Raw genomic sequence first — 22,337 nt, 5'->3', positions numbered from 1 at the left:
TTGCGTAATATGCCTTCCATAGGCTACTGGTTGAGCAGTAGGCGACTTGCATGAGAAACCAGAGAATTTTTCCCCGTTCGTGAAACTATTTCACAGACATTCGACAGTACTGGGCCTGTTTCCGCACATTGTCCATTGAGTTAGGAGCGAGGCGCGCCTCTTTCTAATCTGATTTAATCTTTTAAACCCTAAAGCCTATTCACAGCGACATACTTCTGCGACCATAGCCGAGGGACTACACTCTAAAAGAGGCGACGAGGAGAAAAAGAGACCCGCTCGTTGGACGGCCTGCAGTTACAGCCGCGGTGATATGTTGGACTTGGTTCCGTCAAGTAGACTCGCCACTTACGGCTCTGTCACAGTAGTGACGGTCATCAGTAAGTCACGACATTTGCATCATTTCATGTGTGTGTGGCACGGTCGTTTAGAGATAAAAAGGTCAACGATTTACGCTACTGTTTAGTCGTGTTGTGGCTGTAAACGGACACGCACATGCTCAAAAGTTTTCTTGCAGTCACAACAGACGTAAACAGAGCATTGTCGAAGTGGTGTTTAGTTTTAGTAGACTATAGCCTACTCGTATACCGTACTATTGATTCTTTAGCACGCGACGCGAACAAAATACGCGAGTCCTGATCAATTCTATCTGGTAGAGTACAGATTCCTCCTTGTTTCATTGTGATACAGTATAATACGACAAACAAATATATCGCTTACGTTAAATTTAAATAACGAATACCCGTGTCTTCGTCAATCTTGCATCTAACTTTGCGTCATCACTTTATAGTAGCAATGTCAGCACGTGCACAACACCACAGGTGAGTGTGCGGGGAGAAAACTTCAATATCTGACAGTGTTGACATTGCGGAATCTCAACAAATACTCGTTAGAGTTTTTGTTCGGTACAAAGGTTCTTAATTATATCATCGTTGTCATGTTATTAGACAATTCTGTCGACACCTTCAATTGACTGCTTTTTCAGGGAACTAATGTGAAATAATCAAATAAATCACGCTCTACAAACGAAATTCTGAAGGGAGATTCCAATCTTTTAATTATTTCTAATCCAGGAATAGATTTGCACAACCATGGCCAGGGATAATCTGGGTTTTAAATGAGTTAAGTGAAATGTCTCATTTGTCATTCATAGAGCCACACAGTCGCAAGAATGTTTAAATCCGTGACAGGGATGAAAAACACTAGATGTTAACTCTGGCTGTTAGCCCTTAGTGTGACTCCATTTAGTTAAACTGAAGAAAGACTAACTTCAATCTAACATGACAAAAAGTGACATTTGTCTCACAAGGCATTGTGGGACTTCGCTGACCGCTTGTGTCCAGTCCGGTCCTCCGAAGATGGTCTCGTAGTGTCCGTGTTGTGTGTTAGCGCGATGTCGTGGCGTTTCCGTGATGTTGTGTGCCGATCCTGGTTCTGCTTGCCCCCCCTACCCCCCCACCCAGGCCTGGTTCTCCTGCGGAAGTGGATCGCGGGTGGGGTGTGCCGCAGTCGAGTGCGCCTTGATGGCAAGACGGTTCTCATCACCGGCGCCAACACCGGAATCGGCAAGGAGACTGCCCGGGATATGGCCTTCAGAGGTACTGCCTCCACCCGCCAGAAGCACTCATGCGCACACACACACAATCGAACATGCACGCACACGCGCGCACACCATCAAACACGCACTGAAACACACACATGCACACACGCACGCACACAATCAAACACGCACTGAAACACACACACACACACACACACAATCAAACATGCATGCATGTACACACACATACACACACACACACACAATCAAACATGCACGCACGCGCACAAACACAATCAAACATGCACTGAAACACACACACACACACACACACAATCAAACATGCATGCATGTACACACACATACACACACACACATACAATCAAACATGCATGCATGTACACACACACACACACACACATACAATCAAACACGCACTGAAACACACACATGCGCATGCACACACAATCAAACATGCACTGAAACACACACACACACACACACAATCAAACATGCATGCATGTACACACACATACACACACACACATACAATCAAACATGCACTGAAACACACACATGTGCATGCACACACAATCAAACATGCACTAAAACACACACACACACAATCAAACATGCATGCATGTACACACACATACACACACACACATACAATCAAACATGCACTGAAACACACACATGCGCATGCACACACAATCAAACATGCACTAAAACACACACACACACACACACAATCAAACATGCATGCATGTACACACACATACACACACATGCACACACAATCAAACATGCACTGAAACACACACATGCACACACAATCAAACATGCACTAAAACACACACACACACACAATCAAACATGCATTCATGTACACACACACACACACACAATCAAACATGCACTGAAACACACACATGCACACACACACACAGAAATGCACATGCTCAAACAAACACAAGCACACACAAACACACACACTGGAACATGCACACAAACACACACTGAAACATGCACACACACACACACACTCAATCAAACATGTACGCATGCACACACACACACACACACACACTCTTACTTAACCCTTTCCTAACCGTATAGCTGGTATCGGTCTAGGGGCAAACTGGAGCCAGAGTTAGCGGGCCTGTAGCAGCAGAGAGATGTGAATGAGTGAGCCTCCCTGGTTCCATCTCTGCAGTGAGAGAGGTTTACATGTGCAGGGTACTGTGACTGGCCTAATGGAGGTGTTGTTGGAGGCAGCAGCGTCCGTTTCTGTGGCAACTGTTTCAGGGGCACGGGTGGTGATGGCGTGCCGGGACCTGGCGCGGGCAGAGAAGGCTGCCGCGGAGATCCGCGGCACGACGGGCAACCAGAACGTGGCGGTCCGCCAGCTGGACCTGGCGTCCCTCCGCTCCGTACGCCAGTTTGTTGGGGAATACGAGGCCAGCGAGGACCGACTGGACATCCTCATCAACAACGCTGGTGAGAGTGGGCGGGGCCAGGGGAGACAGGGGCGGGGTCAGAACTCTGAAAGGAGGAGGACCCCCGCGTCCGACGCCCCCGTTCTCTCATCCCGTCATCCACAGGAGTGATGATGTGCCCCAAGGGGCTGACGGAGGACGGGTACGAGACCCAGCTGGCTGTCAATCATCTGGGGCACTTCCTGCTCACCATCCTCCTCCTGGAGAAGCTGAAGAGCTCCGCCCCCAGCCGGGTCGTCACCGTGTCCAGCATTGCCCACAGAGGCGGTATGGGCCCCCATCCCCCACCTTAAAAGGCCCCTCCCCCTTCAACATCACAAAGGTCGTGGCACCATGGTAGCCCCATCAGCATTACCAGGATCCTCCCCCTTCCACTTCATGAAGCCCATCCCTCCACACTAGCCCTGCCCACATTACACAGCCCCTCCTCCGTAACACTCAGGAAGGACATGTTAGCCCCACTCACTGTTAATAGCCCCTCCCGCTCCATAAACCAGACCCTATGTTATTCCTGTGTCCTATACAGCATAGTTAATGGGGTTTTTTTAGCAGCCCTGAAGTTTAATCTTCCCTCTGTCTCTTAAGTTAATAAATTAACCGAGCTCCTCCATTTTCACAATACATCCTCTCATATTCCTGTTCCACCACGCAGGGAAGATCCACTTTGACGATCTCTGCTTCGAAAAGACGCCGTACGATTCGCTGGTCAGCTACAGGCAGAGCAAACTGGCCAATGTCCTCTTCTCCAGGGAGCTGGCTCGCAGGATGAAAGGTCAGGACCCTCACAGCAGTGAACTTTGACCCTGGAGATATGTGTGTACGTGCGTGCGTGTGTGTCTGTACGTGCGTGTGTTTGTGTGTGTGTGTGTGTGTGTATGTGTGTGCATGCGCATGTCTGTGCCTGTGTATTTGTGCCCATAACATCACAGGTTTACATCATCAACATTAGACATCAAAGTATATCAATATACAGCAGTCTTCTAATGCGAAGGATTAGAGGAAAGCTAAAACTGACTTTTTGGCTAAATCTTGTTACTGTAGAGCACCGGCTCTGAAACGTTTTAATATTGGGACCCAAATTGCAAATTTAGTATCTTTCGGGGACCTGTTAAATGCAAGCAGAGCCTAGCGGACCTCAAACTCATTCCGGGACCCACCTCATACACTCCTGTGACGCATTTTTGTGCCGACCCACAGTTTAAGAAACACTGCCATAGAGAACCTCCGGCTCCCCCCCCACCCCACCCCCCACAGGTACGGGGGTGACCTCCTACGCGCTGCACCCCGGCGTGATCCGCACCGAGCTGAGCCGGCACCTGGAGCTGGGCTACCCCGTCCTGGGGGTGCTGCTGACCGTCCCGGCCTTCCTCCTGATGAAGACCCCGCGGGAGGGCGCCCAGACCTCCGTCCACTGCGCCGTCGCCGCGGGGCTGGAGGGCAAGTCGGGCTGCTACTTCAGGTGCCGCCGCCGCCATTTAACGCGTCCCCTCACCGAGCACCCGAGGTTTCATACGGGACGGGCCTCCCCGATTGCATTCCCCTTACATTTTACTGTGAACAATGACTTACACGCTTTATGCTCTTTTAGACCCTAAAACAATCCCAGGAAGAAAAGGTATGACAATTACCTGTAAAGGTACAAATACTTGTCACTGGGGTGGTACCTACTGGGTACGTAAAATTGTACCCCTAGCCACCAATACGTAATTAATTTGTACCTTTTTTGTTTGTAAAATGCACTGATTAGTACCCAAGTATTACATTACAGGCATTTAGCAGACGCTGTTATCCAGAGTGACTTACATTGTATCCATTTATACAGCTGGATATATACTGGAGCAATGCAGGTTAAGTACCTCGCTCAAGGGTACAACGGCACTGTCCTCCCGCAAAATCGAACCTGCAACCTTTAGGTTACAAGACCAACTCCTTAGCCATTATACTACACTGTCGCCCCAAACGTAGAACACTATTGTACTTTTAGGATACCTTTGGTGAATTTATTCCCTAAAGAATAAGAATGTACCTCCACTGTACCTTTATTTCTGAGTGTACACAGCTGAATATTTACTGAAGTAATTCAGGCTAGCTACCTTTCTCATGGGTGCAACCATGGTGCTCACCTGGGAATCGAACCTACAACCTTGGGGAGCTGTAAGCCCAGGTACACCAGGCTACACTGCCACCTGGCGTTACACAGTACCCGTGAGTCATTTTGGGGTTTTGTGTTCCCCCCCACAGTGACTGTGCAGTGAAGGAGCCGGCCCCTGAGGGGCGGGACGACCTCACGGCTCTCAGGCTCTGGGAGGTCAGTGCCCGGCTGGTGGGGTACGAGGACAGAGGCTGACCCCCCCCCCAGAAAGATATGTACAAATTTTGGAGCAACATATGCTGCCACCCAGACGCCGTCTTCTCCTGGGACGTCCCTGCATTTTACAGCAGGACAACACCAAACCACATTCTGCCCGAATTACAAGTGCATGGCTGCGTGAGCAGAGAGTGCGGGTGCTAGATTGGCCTGCCTGCAGTCCTGACCAGTCCCGGATTGAGAATGTGTGGGGCATTATGAAGCGCAAGGCGCAGGGCCTTCGTTGTCGCATTTTGCGCTTCATAATGCGCCACACATTGTGCAGCTGAAGACCTGCATAATGGAAGAACGGGGGGAAATTATGCTTGCTGATCTTAACCGACTGGTGTCTTCAGTGCCCAAACGCTTACTAAGTGTTATTAAAATAAATGGTGATGTTACACAGTGGTAGACACTTGACTGTCCAAACTTTTTTGGAGCGTGTTGCAGTCATCAGATTTTAAATGAGTGTATATTTTCAAAAAACAATTAAATTCACAAGGTAAAACATAATAATGTTCTGTTGTAGTGTTTTCAATACATTACAGGGTGAATAGAATTTACATTATCACTCCTTTTTGTTTTATTTGCATTTTCCATACTTTCCCAACTTTTTTGGAATTGGGGTTGTGTTTGCATTTATATAATCTTGAGTTCCTTCACAGCTGATAGTATTTGTTTATTAATAATATAAATAGAAGTTTTGATAAATTAATTTTCTTTTTTCTTTAAAGGCTGCGTGTATATTTATGTGTATTTCTTTGTCTTTTAGTTTGATAAGCCTGCCTTGTAATGGTTTTCTGGAATGATAATTTCAAAATAAGTACGATTTTTGCATTAAAGGCTGGTGTAATTCCATGGATATGGCGTTATGTTTTATAAATTCTAATATCTAGGCATTAAAAAATAAATTCTAATATAAAATGATTAGATTCTAACGTTTTTTTTTTTGTTTGTTTTGTTTTGTTTTGTTTTATTATTCGTATTGCGTATTCTTTCCCCGGTCTAGTATTGTGATCCAGGGTCAGTGTTTTCATACCCGTACACGACAAACACTCGCATAAAGAAAGCTGCAGCTGATCGCGGGTCAGTGGCAGAATCCAGACAAGCTTTTCAGGCGGAGGTGCATTGTGGGATATGTTCATCATTCTTACCGGATGCTGGATCAGGGAGCAGAGGCTCAAAACAGTTGTTAGCTTCGCGGTACAGCAATGCAGGACTGACGCGTTCTCTTAACGAAATAAACACCTGGAACATTTGACAACGAGAGCGGTCTTTGAGCCGCGATCTACGGGAACTGAGCTTGCACATTTCAATTTTTAAGGATCATTCGGGTAAACGCGACCAGCAGTGTCAAAGATGAACGTCACCTTGGCAGTCAAGCAGTACATTTCCAAAATGATCGAGAACAGCGGGCCAGGTATGAAGGTCTTGCTCATGGATAAAGAAACGGTGGGTGATATCTATTGTATGCGGTGATTCGTCTGAATGACATTTAGTCCCCACGTCTGCATGAAACACTGTGTGCGGTCAGGGTCTAATGTCACTACAGCAAGAGCGTAGTCAGGTCCGACGATCAGGGGACGGCTAACTTTTAGCAATCAACATATCTATCCTGTCTACAGGCTGTCGAGCCAAACTAGCTCTATAATCACGATCCTGCTCAAACCCCCTCACACGAAGAGCTTAATATAATGCAATATAGGCACTACATCAATTGCGGAAATTAGGACACTATGATTTACAGTGTAATTTGATTGTTAGCCGCGATCTCTTTAAGATGGCTGGGCTAGGTGTTGCCAGAGAGGTGTCAAAATACGCTGACACCGTGCATGAAACATTTCTGCTGTTCACCTGTCCAATTCACAGTTACTGCACGTAGCTATCTGGCGTTTAAATACAACTAACGACCACTAATAGTTTTCTAGCGAACAATAGTCTTACAATGGGTTTGTGTTATGTTCATAACTAATTCTTGTCTTAGGCACTGGTCTGCGTACTTAAGTTTTCCCGTATGCCCCCGTAGACCAGTATCGTGAGCGTGGTGTACACGCAATCGGAGATTCTGCAGAGAGAGGTCTACCTGTTCGAGCGCATCGATTCGCAGAACCGAGACACCATGAAGCACCTGAAAGCCATCTGTTTCTTACGCCCGACCAAGGTACGGAACGCCACAGAGCGACCAGCTCTCTAGACTTTGCGGTCGGATTCATCTAATCACGACTTATTTTTGATGATATTGAACAGATGCGTAATTCATGAGAAATATAACGCTGAAGCACGTAATGTTTCAGCTTTACTGCTGTCATTTCTGAAGTCATATTGGCAACATTTATGTCAATACTAATGCACAGCTTTGTATAGCACTTTTTACAGATGCTGTACAACAACACTTTTCAGGGAAACTAGAAATATAAAAATTAGTAAAGACCAGGCCCAAACCTACAAAAAGCCTTTTGAACACAGAACTAGTTTGACATGGTTGAAATATAAAGGACTGAATGCTTTCAGAGATTTCAAACAACTACTTTGCGACTGTCAGTGTCAAAGAAGAATCTGGAAAACGGTTCTATTGTGCTGCAGTAAGAGTGAAAATTAATGGAGGCAAATTGCAAAAGCTGCTGTGTTTGCCCTCTTCTTGGCAGGACAACGTGGAGAATCTGATTCAGGAACTGCGTCGACCCAAATACAGCGTCTACTTCATTTGTGAGTGTCGGACGAGGTGGTCCCGCCTGTCACCTGACATTATAACGCCATTTTAATCAAAATATGCTGTATCGGTTCTGCTTGTCGACTGAGCCCTACCCACCATGCTTTGCAGACTTCAGCAACGTCATCAGCAAGAGCGAGGTGAAGGCCCTGGCCGAGGCAGACGAACAGGAAGTGGTGGCAGAAGTGCAGGTGAGCTCACCTGTCCCCAGGTGTGTGGGTCCAACTGTGCTGATTACAATAAAATTATAATAATCAATTGAGTTTATGTAGTGGCTTTTATGGAACTGAATGGTTTTAACAGTGTGGTTCCTTAACCACTGTTAATGGTGTCCAGACCTTGGTAGTGAATTGCTACCAGTTTGCAATATAAAGTTGACCTCACATTACTGAGCTGTAGAGACAGGGGTGCATGCTGGTTTTCACCATGGTGAGGGGTCGCTGGAGTTGCCCCCAAAAACACCCATCTTCTCTGACTGACAGTGTGTATTCCAGGATTGGTGGAGCCTCGTTTCTTTGCAGGTGAACTCTGTGTGATGGCTCTGTTTCCCACGGTAACCCCTGTGTTCTGTCTGGCTGCAGGAGTTCTATGGAGACTTCATCGCTGTGAACCCCCACCTCTTCTCTCTCAACCTCACGGGCGTGGCCAGGGTGAGGCGTGTGATGGGGCGGTGTGTGTGTGTGTTTGCGCTTGTGTGTGTGTGTGTGTTTGCGCTCGTGTGCATGTGTGCTTGTGTGCTTGTGTGTTGGATGTGGGGATTGCAGAACTTCTGTAGACTGTTCTTACACCTGCTTTGTTTCTCCCTGTTAACTTAACATCATTTTCATTGTATGTGTATGTATATATATACGTGCACGCGTGTGTGTGTATACGTGTGTGCGTACGTGTGTTTGTGTGTGCATACTTGTGTGTGCGTATGTGTGCGCGCATGTGTATGTTTGTGTGTATACGTGTGTGTGCGCGTGTGTGTGTATATGCATGTGTGTGTATGCATGTGTGTATATATGTGCCTGTGTGCTTGCGTGTGTCTGTGCGTATATGCGTGTGTGTGCGTGTGTATATGCGTGTGTGTGTGCGTGTGTGTGTATGTGTGCGTGTGTGTACATATGTACATGTGCGTGTATGCTTGCGTGTGTCTGTGCGTACATGCGTGTGTGTGTATGTGTGCGTGTATATATGTGCGTGTGTGTGTTTGGCCTCTCGGGTGGAGCTGGGATCGTGTGTGAGCGCTCTGGGCTCATCGTCGCTGTGCTGAAAAGTGCCATGATGTACGTGTCTCCGCATGGCCGATGTGGCCGTGGCGTAAGTGAGTCGTGGCTTTCCCACTGCTCCGTGTTACATGTGTGTTAGTGGTATACTGGCCTCTGCTGCTCTCTGTACTGATGCTGTGTGGCGTTACTGGTAATTCTGGTGTACTCCACATGGTACACTGTTCCGTTACTGCTTCTGTGTCCTGTACGTCTATGCTGGATTAGTGTCTTTAGCGTGCGTGTGTGTATATATGTGTGTGTGTATGCGTGTGCGTGTGTGTATATATGTGCGTGTGTGTGTGTGTGCGTGTGTGTGTATGTGTGCGTGTGTGTGTATGCGTGTGTGTATATATGTGCGTGTGTGTGCGTATATGCATGTGTGTGTGTATGCGTGTGCGTGTGTGTATATATGTGTGTGCGTGTGTGTGTGCGTGTGTGTATATATGTGCTTGTGTGTGTATGCGTGTGTGTATATATGTGCGTGTGTGTGTGTGTATGTGTATGCGTGTGTGTATATGTGTGCGTGTGTGTATATATGTGCGTGTGTGTGTATGCGTATGTGTATATGCGTGTGTGCGTGTGTGTGTATGCGTGTGTGTATAAATGTGCGTGTGTGTGTTTGGGCCTCTCCAGGGTCGGAGCTGGGATCCCGTGCTGCTGCAGCGCTCCACTCAGGGCCTCACCTCGGTTCTGCTGGCCCTGAAGAAGTGCCCCATGATCCGCTACCAGCTGTCCTCCGACATGGCCAAGAGGCTGGCCGAGAGCGTCAAGGTGAGAGCTCGCCTGGCCTACCACTCCCCCCTGCTACCCTCTTACACCCTGATGCTGTTACAGTAAGAGCTTACCTGGCCTACCACTCCCCCCCGCTACCCTCTTACACCCTGATGCTGTTACAGTAAGAGCTTACCTGGCCTACCACTCCCCCCCGCTACCCTCTTACACCCTGATGCTGTTACAGTAAGAGCTTACCTGGCCTACCACTCCCCCCTGCTACCTTCTGCCATGCTGGTACTAACCTAGATCATCAAAGCGCTTACCTGGCCTACCACTCCCCCCTGCTACCCTCTTATACCCTGATGCTGTTACAGTAAGAGCTTACTTGGCCTACCACTCCCCCCTGCTACCTTCTGCCATGCTGGCATTAGCCTGGACATCATTTAGAGCCAAAATTGCTCCATAAATGCGGTAAGAGTCAGTTATTGTGGAAGTGTTAAAAGCCAAGCCAGGTTCCACCATGTCTCTAACGTTGCCCTCGACTGAAGTTACCAACTTCTCAAACAAGTTACCGATTTTGAAACGTCTTATTGATTTCTCCATAATGCTTTAAATGTTTTTATTTCAGATTTTTAAGTGTTGGCAAATGTTGTTTGCTTGTGTGCGTCAAATGTCTGTCATTTGTAACCAGCGTTGCCATAGCGATGACTGTTTCTCACCTGTCTCCGCCCCCCCGTCCCCCCTCCTCCTTGCAGCAAATCATCACTAAGGAGTACGAGCTGTTCGACTTCAGGAAGACCGAGGTGTCTCCATTACTTCTCATTGTGGACCGCAGCGATGACGCCATCACCCCGCTGCTCAACCAGGTCAGCGCTGCGACCGTAACCGTGACCACAGGGTTAGCTAAAGGCATCACAGAACCAAAAATCCATTGCGAATGGTGATTGGGTAAAGGCCAGTGTTTACAATCTTGCCTTTCCCCTTAATAAAACCAAGCGTACTGATTCATGGACGTACATACCATACCAGACTGGCAGGCAAAGGAAATTGCTGTGTTGGGGTTTTGGCCTCAGGTGTTGTGCACTTTTTAGCCTTTAGCGGGCAGCAGAGTCCAGAGTTTCTGTGGGCGATGTGACTGCTTCTCAGCGACTGTAAGTCGTACTTAAGGGGGTCTGAAACTCCAGTCCTGCAGGGCCACACTCTCTCCTGGTTTTTGTGATTTCCTTTCAGTCAACAGCCGATTTAGGTTGCAGGCTCTAACCAATCAGTGACTTAAAATAAGCTAACTGCAATAATAATAATAACTGCAGGAACACATGAAGAACCCGCAGACACAGCGGCCCTCCAGCATTTGAGCTTGAGGTCCCTGATTTACAGTGACCTGCCTTAGCTCTGTCATCTGAGCCTGAGGCAATCCAGAGGGGTCCCTTCAGGAAACTCATCCAAGGCCAACAGCGTTTTTGGCCGGCCACAGAAATAATAGATGGTTTTCCCTTGGCCGTAGGTGGAGCAAAGTAGAACAGGCGAGTTTAGCCTGTGTAAAAATACAAGAGTCAGTGCTTGAGAGCATCTGTTTGGTGGCATTTGAACCACCATATTGGATCTGAATGAGAATGGCACTCCTAGTAATTTGGGCTCCTGGAGACCTGGTTATAGCTCCAGTCAACCTTAGCAGCTGATCCAGGATCAGCTTGCCGAAACCCCAGCCATCTCGTTAAAGGAGCTGAAGCTGAACTGGGGTCAGCGGCCTGGGATCGGGGCCGCGTAGTTTGTGTGTGTGAAAAGACAGTGCTTGACTTTGTGTTTGTGCTTTCTGCTGCTCCCCTAGTGGACATACCAGGCCATGGTGCACGAGCTGCTCGGTCTAAACAACAACCGCATCGACCTCTCCCGTGTGCCCGGAATCAGCAAGGACCTGCGTGAGGTGGTGCTGTCTGCCGAGAACGACGAGTTCTACGCCAACGTGAGTTCTACGCCAACGTGCAATGTCTGAAAAAAATATATATATAACTTCTTTGCCAGGGAGAGTTTTCTTGGTTCTGTTAAGTTGTGAGATCACAAATATGTGATTAGAATGTTCTTAACTGAACATTCCAATGCTGATGTCATAATCACTACGGGTAACTGAAAGCAACAGAGTTCTAGTACTCTGACTTAGAATTTTGAGGAAAAAAAACATTGCAGAAGAACCTACTCTTCAGACAGTAAATATTCATGGCCCATTTACAGAGCACTTCGATATCGTACACATCTTAACATCCTTCACCCCGCCCACCCCGCCTCACAGAACCTGTACCTGAATTTCGGGGAGATCGGCACCAACATAAAGAACCTGATGGAGGACTTTCAGAAGAAGAAGCCAAAAGGTCAGCAGAAACTGGAGTCCATCTCCGACATGAAGGTGAGATGGGGTGGGGGCTGTGGCCATTTAGTTGGCTGGAGATGGAGTCTCAGAGCTGGGGGGCTTGGTAATTTAGTAATCCCACCCACTTCCATTTTTTGTTTAGTCAAGCTAGTGAAGAAAAAAAGAATGCACAGTGCTTTAAAAAATCCAGATTTGTTCTTGCAGAAATATCAAAGTGAAAAGTTCCTCACTTTTCTTAATTTTAAACTGAAAATTTTTGCTAAATACCTACCATAATTTTGCCTGTAGCTGAGGGGGGTGGTTCTTTTAGTATCTGTTATTTTCGCTGTGTGGGAAAGGAAAACATGCACACATGTAATATGGGCTCATTAAACCAAAATATGAGTCACAGGAGACATTCGGAGTAAAAACATTAGAGAAATGCCTCAGATCCTTACCTATCTCTCTCTTCCCTCCCTCTCTCCCTCCCTCCCTCCTCTCTCTCTCCTCTGTCCAGGCGTTTGTGGATAACTACCCACAGTTTAAGAAGATGTCGGGCACGGTGTCCAAGCACGTGACGGTGGTGGGGGAGCTGTCGCGGCTGGTCAGCGACAGGAAGCTGATGGAGGTGTCCGAGGTGGAGCAGGAGCTGGCCTGTCAGAACGACCACTCCAACGCGCACCAGGTCAGCAGTGTGTGTGTGTGTGGACGTGTGTGTGTCTGTGTGTATATGTCTCTGTGTATGTGTGGCAGTGTGTGTTTGTAACTGTATACGTATGTGTGTGTGTACATGTGTGTAGGAGTATGTATTTAACCCCACCCCTACTCTCTGACCCTGCCCCTCTCCCTCTCTGACCCCACTCCTCTCCCTCTATAACCCTGCCCCTCTCCCTCTCTGACCCCACTCCTCTCCCTCTATAACCCCACCCATCTCCCTCTCTGACCCCACTCCTCTCCCTCTATAACCCCACCCATCTCCCTCTCTGACCCCACTCCTCTCCCTCTATAACCCTGCCCCTCTCCTCTCTGACCCCACTCCCTCCCTCTATAACCCTGCCCCTCTCCTCTCTGACCCCACTCCTCTCCCTCTATAACCCCACCCATCTCCCTCTCTGTCCCACTCCTCTCCCTCTATAACCCCACCCATCTCCCTCTCTGACTCCACTCCTCTCCCTCTATAACCCCACCCATCTCCCTCTCTGACCCCACTCCTCTCCCTCTATAACCCTGCCCCTCTCCCTCTCTGACTCCACTCCTCTCCCTCTATAACCCCACCCATCTCCCTCTCTGACCCCACTCCTCTCCCTCTATAACCCCACCCATCTCCCTCTCTGACTCCACTCCTCTCCCTCTATAACCCTGCCCCTCTCCCTCTCTGACCCCACTCCTCTCCCTCTATAACCCTGCCCCTCTCCCTCTCTGACCCCACTCCTCTCCCTCTATAACCCTGCCCCTCTCCCTCTCTGACCCCACTCCTCTCCCTCTATAACCCTGCCCCTCTCCCTCTCTGACCCCACTCCTCTCCCTCTATAACCCCACCCATCTCCCTCTCTGACCCCACTCCTCTCCCTCTATAACCCCACCCATCTCCCTCTCTGACCCTGCCCCTCTCCCTCTATAACCCCACCCATCTCCCTCTCTGACCCTGCCCCTCTCCCTCTATAACCCCACCCATCTCCCTCTCTGACCCCACTCCTCTCCCTCTATAACCCCACCCATCTCCCTCTCTGACCCCACTCCTCTCCCTCTATAACCCCACCCATCTCCCTCTCTGACCCCACTCCTCTCCCTCTATAACCCCACCCATCTCCCTCTCTGACCCCACTCCTCTCCCTCTATAACCCCACCCATCTCCCTCTCTGACCCCACTCCTCTCCCTCTATAACCCCACCCATCTCCCTCTCTGACCCCACTCCTCTCCCTCTATAACCCCACCCATCTCCATCTCTGACCCCACTCCTCTCCCTCTATAACCCCACCCATCTCCCTCTCTGACCCCACTCCTCTCCCTCTATAACCCCACCCATCTCCCTCTCTGACTCCACTCCTCTCCCTCTATAACCCCACCCATCTCCATCTCTGACGCCACCCCCTCTCCCCCTCTGATCCCGACCCTTCTCCCCCTCTAACCCCACCCCTCTCTTCTCTAACCGCGCCCCTTTCCCCTCTGACCCCGCCTCTCTCCCTCTCTAACCCCGCCCCCTCTGGCCCCGCCCCTGCAGAACGTGCGCAGGCTCCTGCAGAACCCCAAGGTGACCGAGATGGACGCGGTGCGGCTGGTGATGCTCTACGCGCTGCGCTACGAGAAGCACAGCAGCAACAACCTGCTGGGCCTGATGGAGGACCTCAACAGGAAGGGCGTGTCCGAGAGGCACCGCAAGGTGAGGGGCGGGGCCAGGGTCGGAGCCAGGGCGGGCGGGATATCCTAGACCAACCCTTAGAGTGTTCACTTTTGCCCCCGTGTCTCAGATGGTGCAGTCCATGGTGGAGTACGGGGGGAAACGAGTGAGAGGAAGTGACCTCATCACTCCCACAGACGCTGTGGCCATCACTAAACAGTTCTTCAAGGGGCTGAAGGTACAGTCAATCAATCAGTTATTTATTCTGTTTTATTATTAGGTTATCTGGGCTAATCCAAATGTGTAATCTAAACTGTGTGTCTCTGGTCATCTGTATGCGTTTGCGTGTGTGTCAGGGTGTGGAGAACGTGTACACCCAGCACCAGCCGTTGCTGCAGGAGACTCTGGACCAGCTGATTAAAGGCCGTCTAAAGGACAGCCAGTTCCCCTACCTGGGCCCTAGCACACTGAGAGACAGGTAACTTACAGTAGCATTAGACTCTGTGCCACCTACCTGTGGCCGAGCGCACTGAGAGACAGGTAACTTACAGTAGCATTAGACTCTGTGCCACCTACCTGTGGCGATCGCACTGAGAGACAGGTAACTTACAGTAGCATTAGGCTCTGTGCCACCTACCTGGGCCCTAGCACACTGAGAGACAGGTAACTTACAGTAGCATTAGGCTCTGTGCCACCTACCTGGGCCCTAGCACACTGAGAGACAGGTAACTTACAGTAGCATTAGGCTCTGTGCCACCTACCTGGGCCCTAGCACACTGAGAGACAGGTAACTTACAGTAGCATTAGACTCTGTGCCACCTACCTGGGCCCTAGCACACTGAGAGACAGGTAACTTACAGTAGCATTAGACTCTGTGCCACCTACCTGTGGCCGAGCGCACTGAGAGACAGGTAACTTACAGTAGCATTAGACTCTGTGCCACCTACCTGGGCCCTAGCACACTGAGAGACAGGTAACTTACAGTAGCATTAGACTCTGTGCCACCTACCTGTGGCCGAGCGCACTGAGAGACAGGTAACTTACAGTAGCATTAGACTCTGTGCCACCTACCTGTGGCCAAGCGCACTGAGAGACAGGTAACTTACAGTAGCATTAGACTCTGTGCCACCTACCTGTGGCCGAGCGCACTGAGAGACAGGTAACTTACAGTAGCATTAGACTCTGTGCCACCTACCTGTGGCCGAGCGCACTGAGAGACAGGTAACTTACAGTAGCATTAGACTCTGTGCCACCTACCTGTGGCCGAGCGCACTGAGAGACAGGTAACTTACAGTAGCATTAGACTCTGTGCCACCTACCTGTGGCGGAGCGCACTGAGAGACAGGTAACTTACAGTAGCATTAGACTCTGTGCCACCTACCTGTGGCCGAGCTCACTGAGAGACAGGTAACTTACAGTAGCATTAGACTCTGTGCCACCTACCTGTGGCCGAGCTCACTGAGAGACAGGTAACTTACAGTAGCATTAGACTCTGTGCCACCTACCTGTGGCCAAGCGCACTGAGAGACAGGTAACTTACAGTAGCATTAGACTCTCTAGCACCCTGTCCATAGATGTTGTTCTCCCTTTGTGATGTCACAATACTTAACTGATTGGCATTTGTCTGCCAGGCCCATTCCCTAGCAGCCCTGTCCCTTGCTGTTGTCCTTATCTTGTGATGTCACAATACTCAGTTGATTGGCATCCACCTGTCGCACACATTCCCCTGCCACCCTTTTCTACAGTTGTGACTCACACCTTGTGATGTCACAACATGTGCATGATTGATTGTATGTCGCCACCCCCCCCAGGCCCCAGGACATCATCGTGTTCATAATTGGCGGGGCGACTTACGAGGAGGCCCTGACAGTGTACAACCTGAACCGCACCATGCCAGGGGTCCGCATCGTTCTGGGCGGCACCACCATCCACAACACTAAGAGGTTAGAGTCCCCTCTCCACAAACATCCTCCCCACCACACCACCACCACAAAACCACCACACCAAAATCCTGACTGGGAACTATATTTCATTGCAGGGGAAATGCTCGATTCGCAACACTCGCATTTGACGTATCCATTTATAGATCTGGGAATTTACTGAATCCATTGAGGTTAAGGCACTTGCTTAAGAGGGGGGGACAAAGGCCTTGTATTTGAATCTGCAACCCTCGGGTTGTTAGACTAGCCCTGTGACCCACCACAGCACATCTGTGGTGATGAAGCTCAATGGAATAGTGCTGAATAACGTGGGATGCTGCTGAATCAGGGTAAATAGGGACGCAGAGGGTAAAACAGGAAACTGGGTAAGGCTGCAGAACAGCAGATTGTCTCCACCAAGCACACTTTGTCCTCTGTGTCTGGATCAGCCATGTATGTGCGTGTGTGTGTGTCTCTATGGGGTTTGTGTGTGTCTGTCTCTCTCTATGGGGTGTGTGTGTGTCTGTCTGTGAGTGAGTGTGTGGGAGGGTGACTGTCTGTGTGTGTCTCTCTATGGGGTGTGTGTGTGTGTGTGTGTGTGTCTCTATGGGGTTTGTGTGTGTCTGTCTCTCTCTATGGGGTGTGTGTGTGTCTGTCTCTCTCTATGGGGTGTATGTGTGTGTCTCTATGGGGTTTGTGCGTGTGTCTCTCTCTCTATGGGGTGTGTGTGTGTCTGTCTGTGAGTGAGTGTGTGGGAGTGTGACTGTCTGTGTTTGTGTCTCTATGGGGTGTGTGCGTGTGTGTTTGTCTGTAGTGTGTGTGTGTCTGTGCGTGTTTCTCTCTCTATGGGGTGTGTGTGTGTGTTTGTGTTTCTATAGTGTGTGTGTGTGTGTGTCTCTATAGTGTAAGTATGTGTGCATGTGTCTCTAGTGTGTGTGTGTGTGTGTGTGTGTGTGTGTGTCTCTATAGTGTGAGTGTATGTGTGTAACTCTATAGTATGTGTGTGTGTTTGTGGGTGTATCTATAGTGTGTGTGTGTGTATGTGTGTGTCTCTATAGTGTGTGAGTGTCTGTGTGTGTGTCTTTGTAGTGTGTGTGTGTGTGTGTGTCTCTAGTGTGAGTGTGTGTGTGTGTCTCTATAGTGTGTGTGTGTGTGTGTCTGTCTCTATTGTGTGAGTGTGTTTCTATAATGTGTGTGTGTGTGTGTGTGTGTGTGTTTCTCTATAGTGTGTGTCCCTATAGTGTGTGTGTGTGTTCCTATAGTGTGTGTGTGAGAGTGTGTCCCTATAGTGTGTGTGTGTGTGTGTGTGTCCCTATAGTGTGTGTGTGTGAGTGTGTGTCCCTATAGTGTGTGTGTGTGTCTGTGTGTCCCTATAGTGTGTGTGTGTGAGTGTGTGTCCCTATAATGTGTGTGTGTGTGTGCCTATAGTGTGTGTGTGTGAGTGTGTGTCCCTATAATGTGTGTGTGTGTGTCCCTATAGTGTGTGTGTGTGTGAGTGTGTGTCCCTATAATGTGTGAGTGTGTGTCCCTATAATATGTGTGTGTGTGTGTGCCTATAGTGTGTGTGTGTGTGAGTGTGTGTCCCTATAGTGTGTGTGTGTGTGAGTGTGTGTCCCTATAATGTGTGAGTGTGTGTCCCTATAATGTGTGTGTGTGTGTGCCTATAGTGTGAGTGTGTATCCCAGTGGAGGCCCGCTCGGTGTTCTCCAGGGACAGGCCGCTCTGTCAGTAACAGCTGCCTGGTGTCAGGTGATCGGGTGCGAGGCCCTTGAGCTGCTCTCCATCTGTCCCATGTCTGCGACTGCGCAGCACGCCCGCCAACGGCTGCGTATCGCCCTGCGGGACCGCCTGCGCATTTCACATGCGTCTGTCTGTGCATGTCTGCCACTGTGATCAAGCGTCTGCGCGGCCCTGTGGGCATCTGCCAAGCCTGCACATTCTTCCCCCCGCTGTCTGGCCCCCCTTACAGTTCATAAGGTGTTAAACACAGTTCGTAGAGTGTTAATTACACTTCATAGGGTGCTAATTACAGTTCATAGAGTGTTAGTAAAACTTCACAGAGTGTATTTTCTACTGGGCCTCCAGGCATTAAAGCTATGCTAATATGCTAATGTAGGGCTGTGTGCAGTTATACACTGTATGTATGTCCTGGATGGAATAATAATATACAGTCACACATTAGTCACTTTTTCTTTTACTTTCAGTCCATGATGGGAGGTGAAGCTTAAGCAAATTTCCACTTCTTGGTGGACACAGTCTTGATCTATTCTATTCTATTCTAGTAATTTTATTCTATTCTGTTCTATTCTAGTAATTCTATTCTATTCTATTCTAGTAATTCTACTCTGTTTATTCTATTAATTTTACTCTGTCCTGGTCTATGATAGTAATTCTGTTCTTGTCTATTCTATTACAGTCTGTTCTATTCTGTTCTAAGTAGTTCTATGTCTGAGTGAGGCTTCCCTGTGCTGTCTCTCTACAGCTTCTTGGAGGAAGTGACGTTGACAGCCAGTTCAGGACATGGCGGAGAGAGGTCACTGGGGGCGGGGCGGTACCCTAGCAGGCGCTGAGGCAGAATTTTCCGGAACCTTCTTCCACTGGCCCAGAGACGTCCAGCTGACAGATCCCTGCAGCACCTTTGGGCGGTCCAGCCGGTGTCCCGCCCTCCCTTTCCCAAACTCCCTTGCTGCAAACATTCCTATATCGGCTGCACACTGTACACAACAGCTCCCATGATCCTTTGCTTTTGACGCGTTGATGTGCAGCTCCTGTGTCCAGTGCCCTGTTGGCTCGCCACACCTCTGTTTCAGGAACAGGTGCGAACACCCCCCCGCCCCAAAACAAACCTGACTGCTGCTGTCCATACCTGGGATTGTGAGGATTTCCTTCTCCGTTTCACTCTCTGGCAACCCCTCAAACGACAGCCAAGCCCCTGAATACAGAGTGAGCTGGACCCCTACATCTGTCATGTGAAAGTCTCCCAAAGTTATGTACATATTTCAGAATGCTTTAAATGCTCTTCTCCTTTAATGCTCTCTCTCTCTCTCTCTCTCTCGGTTCTATTATCAGTCCGTATGGCACTACTGTTCAGCATGCTTCTGTGCTTGATTCATCAGTAAAGTTATTTTATTTCCTCCAAAGGGCTGGCTGGAGAGCTCTTCTTATTAATTAACCCTTTAAAGTGTGAGGTCATAAATATGCGATTAGAATGTTCTTAACTGAACATTCTAATGCTGATGTCACAGTCACTACTGGTGATTGAAAGCAGTGGAGTTCTAGAACACTGACTTAGAATCAATTCTTTAAGGGGTTAAAATGACTGATTATGCGCAGGTATAGCATGGCCATACAGAGAGGCAGAGATGATGTTTTTGGGTGAATACAGTTTTTTTTTTTTTTTTTTGCATACCAAGAACTGAGCAGGCGCAGTTTATATCGGCTGTGACTACTCTGGTGGCCCTGAGGCTGTTTGGCGCCTCTACCTGTGCACCATGGTTACCAGCGGGAGCCGCTGGCTAGGCCGGTTAGTGGGAGAATGAGGGATGCTTGCTTTTTTGCCGGTCCCAGGCGATTCACATACATCAGGTTTTCAGCTGGGCGTGCAAGTTGCCAGATTGCAACAAATCCGTCAAATTGTGAGCGCGAGTGATTTGATTTGGGCGGCTCCGGCTAGTCTGACAGCTCGAAAGCGGACTGACTTGGCAAGAACAACATCACCCCTCCCCACCCCGAAATAAACTCCCAAGAAGTCAGGCCTGGGGACCAAAAAATAGTCTCCAGGGAGTTCCTCATTCACTGAAGAGCATGTAACGCACTGGAGTGCATCCAGCACTGCGCCAAGTTTGGATTGAACACCCTGAAGGGTCTCTGACTTTACTCCATGACCTGGCAACCCATTTCATTCTTCAGCAACACTCCGTGGAGTAGGCCTGGCCCCAGTCCAGCTCTCGGTGAACCCCCCAAAGCAGGGCCCTTCCCCTGTTTTGTTTGTGGGCGTCTTGGTTACACACAGGAATTGAACCAGGAATTAGGATGGGGCGTGTTTTAGTTAGGGTTTTAATTCCTGGATGGGGGAAGGATGGAAAGAAAAGCCTGGAAGATGCCAGTGTAACCAAAATATGGACACACCCCCTTATAGCACGCACGCATGCACACACGCACACACACACAAGCACGTGCACACACGCATGCACACACGCACACATACACGCTCACTCACACTCACATACACACGCTCACACACACACAGTCACACATGCAACCACTGACGCACACACAGTAGCACACTCACACACACACTCACACACACACACACACACATACAGGGTCGTGTCCCTCTGAATGCACGCCCCAGTCAGTTCCCTGTTTAAATGCGGATAAAACAAACGGAGCCGTGATGTCACACACCTGCTCCCCCAGAGTGTTCTCGCGCCTTGCCCAGAATGCAGTGCACGTGGCGGCGGAGCATCACAACATCTCGCGCCAGGAGGGGAGGCAGAGAGTCTCCGCCCGTAAAAAGGGGGCGGGCCGTGGTTTCGTGGGTCTTTGTTTTTCCCGCCGAGTCGGCCCGTGATCGCGTGGGATCGCGGCGGCGGAGGCGGCTTGGGTTGTTTGCGCAGTTTACGGAAACGAGGGCATCGAACGGTCTGCTTTTATCACTCCTGGCTGGCGGGGGGATACACGCAAACGCAGGGGGAACCCGCTACGACCCTCCCACCAATTCGGTCTGCCCTTGAAAGTGTCCATGTTGTTACAACCTCTTCCCTCATCATTTTTCAAGTTTGTCTCGGAGAGGACAGGTGAAATGTCTTCCTGCAGCGGAGCAGTCGTCACCAACAGGGTTGTACCGCACAGAAGGTGGGGATTTTCAGGGAAGTGGCGTTAGCCGTTCCTGAGCTCTAAGTGAATGGAGGATTGCGGCAGTTGCGTTTGTAATTATCCTGACGTGCTCCTCCGTACAGAACTGAAGGACGGGGTGCATTTTGAGACGTTGAGGCTTCCTGGGTTTTCGTTAACCCGAGAACTGAAACGGACAGAATTGGCCGTCATCCGTTTTTCTTTCCGAATCTTCTGTTCTCCACACCTTGGGTTGTGTGTGTGTGTGTGTGTGTGTGTTTACGTAAGACTCTTTCACTCAGTTTCATCACGGTTGATTGTACAGTGTTTGTCTGAAGATTGTCAAGATCTGTGTCCGAAAAAAAGACTAACTTATTGTGACTGTGAATGTTTCCTGTACAACTACTAATAAATGTGATTGTTGTTAATCTGCTTGTTTAGGCCTGGTCTTTTAAAAAGCACTCATTAGTATTATTGAATGTATGTTGAACCAGCGTGGGCTCTGCTCAAGGGTACAACTGCAGTGCCAGATCACCTGGTCAAAAGGACAGTTTTCTGGGTACATATGATTGCCGGATGTGTTCATGACGTTTCCACACAATGCCCAGGTGAGAGCAGAAGTCACACAGGCGTAATTCACCTGGACAGGTGAGTCTCAGGGTGTTGATGTAATAAAGGCTGCTAACTTTGCTCACTCTCACAGACAAAGCCTGGAGCCTGAGGCTGCTCCCCACACCCTGAGGGGACCCAAACTACCTTTCTGATTGGCTTTCAAGCCATTCTTAGCCCCTCCCCCCAGCCACCAAATTCTAAATCCTTCTCCTTCTATGAAACAGAATGGA

General features: G+C 49.2%; 2 protein-coding genes across 3 annotated transcripts; both read left to right on the top strand.

The window, feature by feature from the left end:
- The first annotated feature begins 29 nt into the window (after positions 1–29).
- Positions 30–6,241, top strand: zgc:153441 (retinol-DH_like_SDR_c domain-containing protein). Its single transcript, XM_064348475.1, has 7 exons — positions 30–377; positions 1,461–1,595; positions 2,846–3,037; positions 3,142–3,303; positions 3,689–3,808; positions 4,291–4,495; positions 5,278–6,241. The coding sequence occupies exons 1-7, from the start codon at positions 311–313 to the stop codon at positions 5,381–5,383; spliced, it is 987 nt and encodes a 328-aa protein (XP_064204545.1). The 5' UTR covers positions 30–310; the 3' UTR covers positions 5,384–6,241.
- Positions 6,242–6,519: 278 nt separating this feature from the next.
- On the top strand, positions 6,520–21,923 carry vps45 (vacuolar protein sorting 45 homolog). 2 transcript variants are annotated; one of them, XR_010332045.1, is made up of 16 exons: positions 6,520–6,835; positions 7,410–7,544; positions 8,029–8,089; positions 8,205–8,284; positions 8,675–8,743; positions 9,977–10,114; positions 10,813–10,923; positions 11,886–12,020; positions 12,345–12,458; positions 12,919–13,086; positions 14,624–14,782; positions 14,871–14,978; positions 15,097–15,218; positions 16,552–16,683; positions 19,142–21,487; positions 21,536–21,923. XR_010332045.1 is itself a non-coding variant. In XM_064348474.1 (15 exons), the coding sequence occupies exons 1-15, from the start codon at positions 6,743–6,745 to the stop codon at positions 19,227–19,229; spliced, it is 1,713 nt and encodes a 570-aa protein (XP_064204544.1). In that variant the 5' UTR covers positions 6,520–6,742; the 3' UTR covers positions 19,230–21,923. The 2 variants fall into 2 exon arrangements, 1 of the variants encoding a protein (XP_064204544.1); XM_064348474.1 differs by having other exon boundaries at positions 19,142–21,923.
- Positions 21,924–22,337: the final 414 nt, after the last annotated feature.

Source organism: Anguilla rostrata, chromosome 8 (assembly GCF_018555375.3).
Source record: "Anguilla rostrata isolate EN2019 chromosome 8, ASM1855537v3, whole genome shotgun sequence".
Classification (NCBI taxonomy): domain Eukaryota; kingdom Metazoa; phylum Chordata; class Actinopteri; order Anguilliformes; family Anguillidae; genus Anguilla; species Anguilla rostrata.
Note: the sequence above shows the minus strand (reverse complement) of the source record. Positions and strands in the feature narration are given on the sequence as shown.

What these genes read in the sequence shown, in the direction of transcription:
- zgc:153441 (XM_064348475.1), top strand. Translation starts at nt 311, where the DNA reads ATGTTGGACTTGGTTCCGTCAAGTAGACTCGCCACTTACGGCTCTGTC. An exon ending in CACAGTAGTGACGGTCATCA is followed by an intron (nt 378 to 1,460) that starts GTAAGTCACGAC and finishes CCCCCCACCCAG; the next exon opens with GCCTGGTTCTCCTGCGGAAG. An exon ending in GCTGGCTCGCAGGATGAAAG is followed by an intron (nt 3,809 to 4,290) that starts GTCAGGACCCTC and finishes CACCCCCCACAG; the next exon opens with GTACGGGGGTGACCTCCTAC.
- vps45 (XM_064348474.1), top strand. Translation starts at nt 6,743, where the DNA reads ATGAACGTCACCTTGGCAGTCAAGCAGTACATTTCCAAAATGATCGAG. An exon ending in TCACCCCGCTGCTCAACCAG is followed by an intron (nt 10,924 to 11,885) that starts GTCAGCGCTGCG and finishes CTGCTCCCCTAG; the next exon opens with TGGACATACCAGGCCATGGT. An exon ending in ACCATCCACAACACTAAGAG is followed by an intron (nt 16,684 to 19,141) that starts GTTAGAGTCCCC and finishes GTCTCTCTACAG; the next exon opens with CTTCTTGGAGGAAGTGACGT.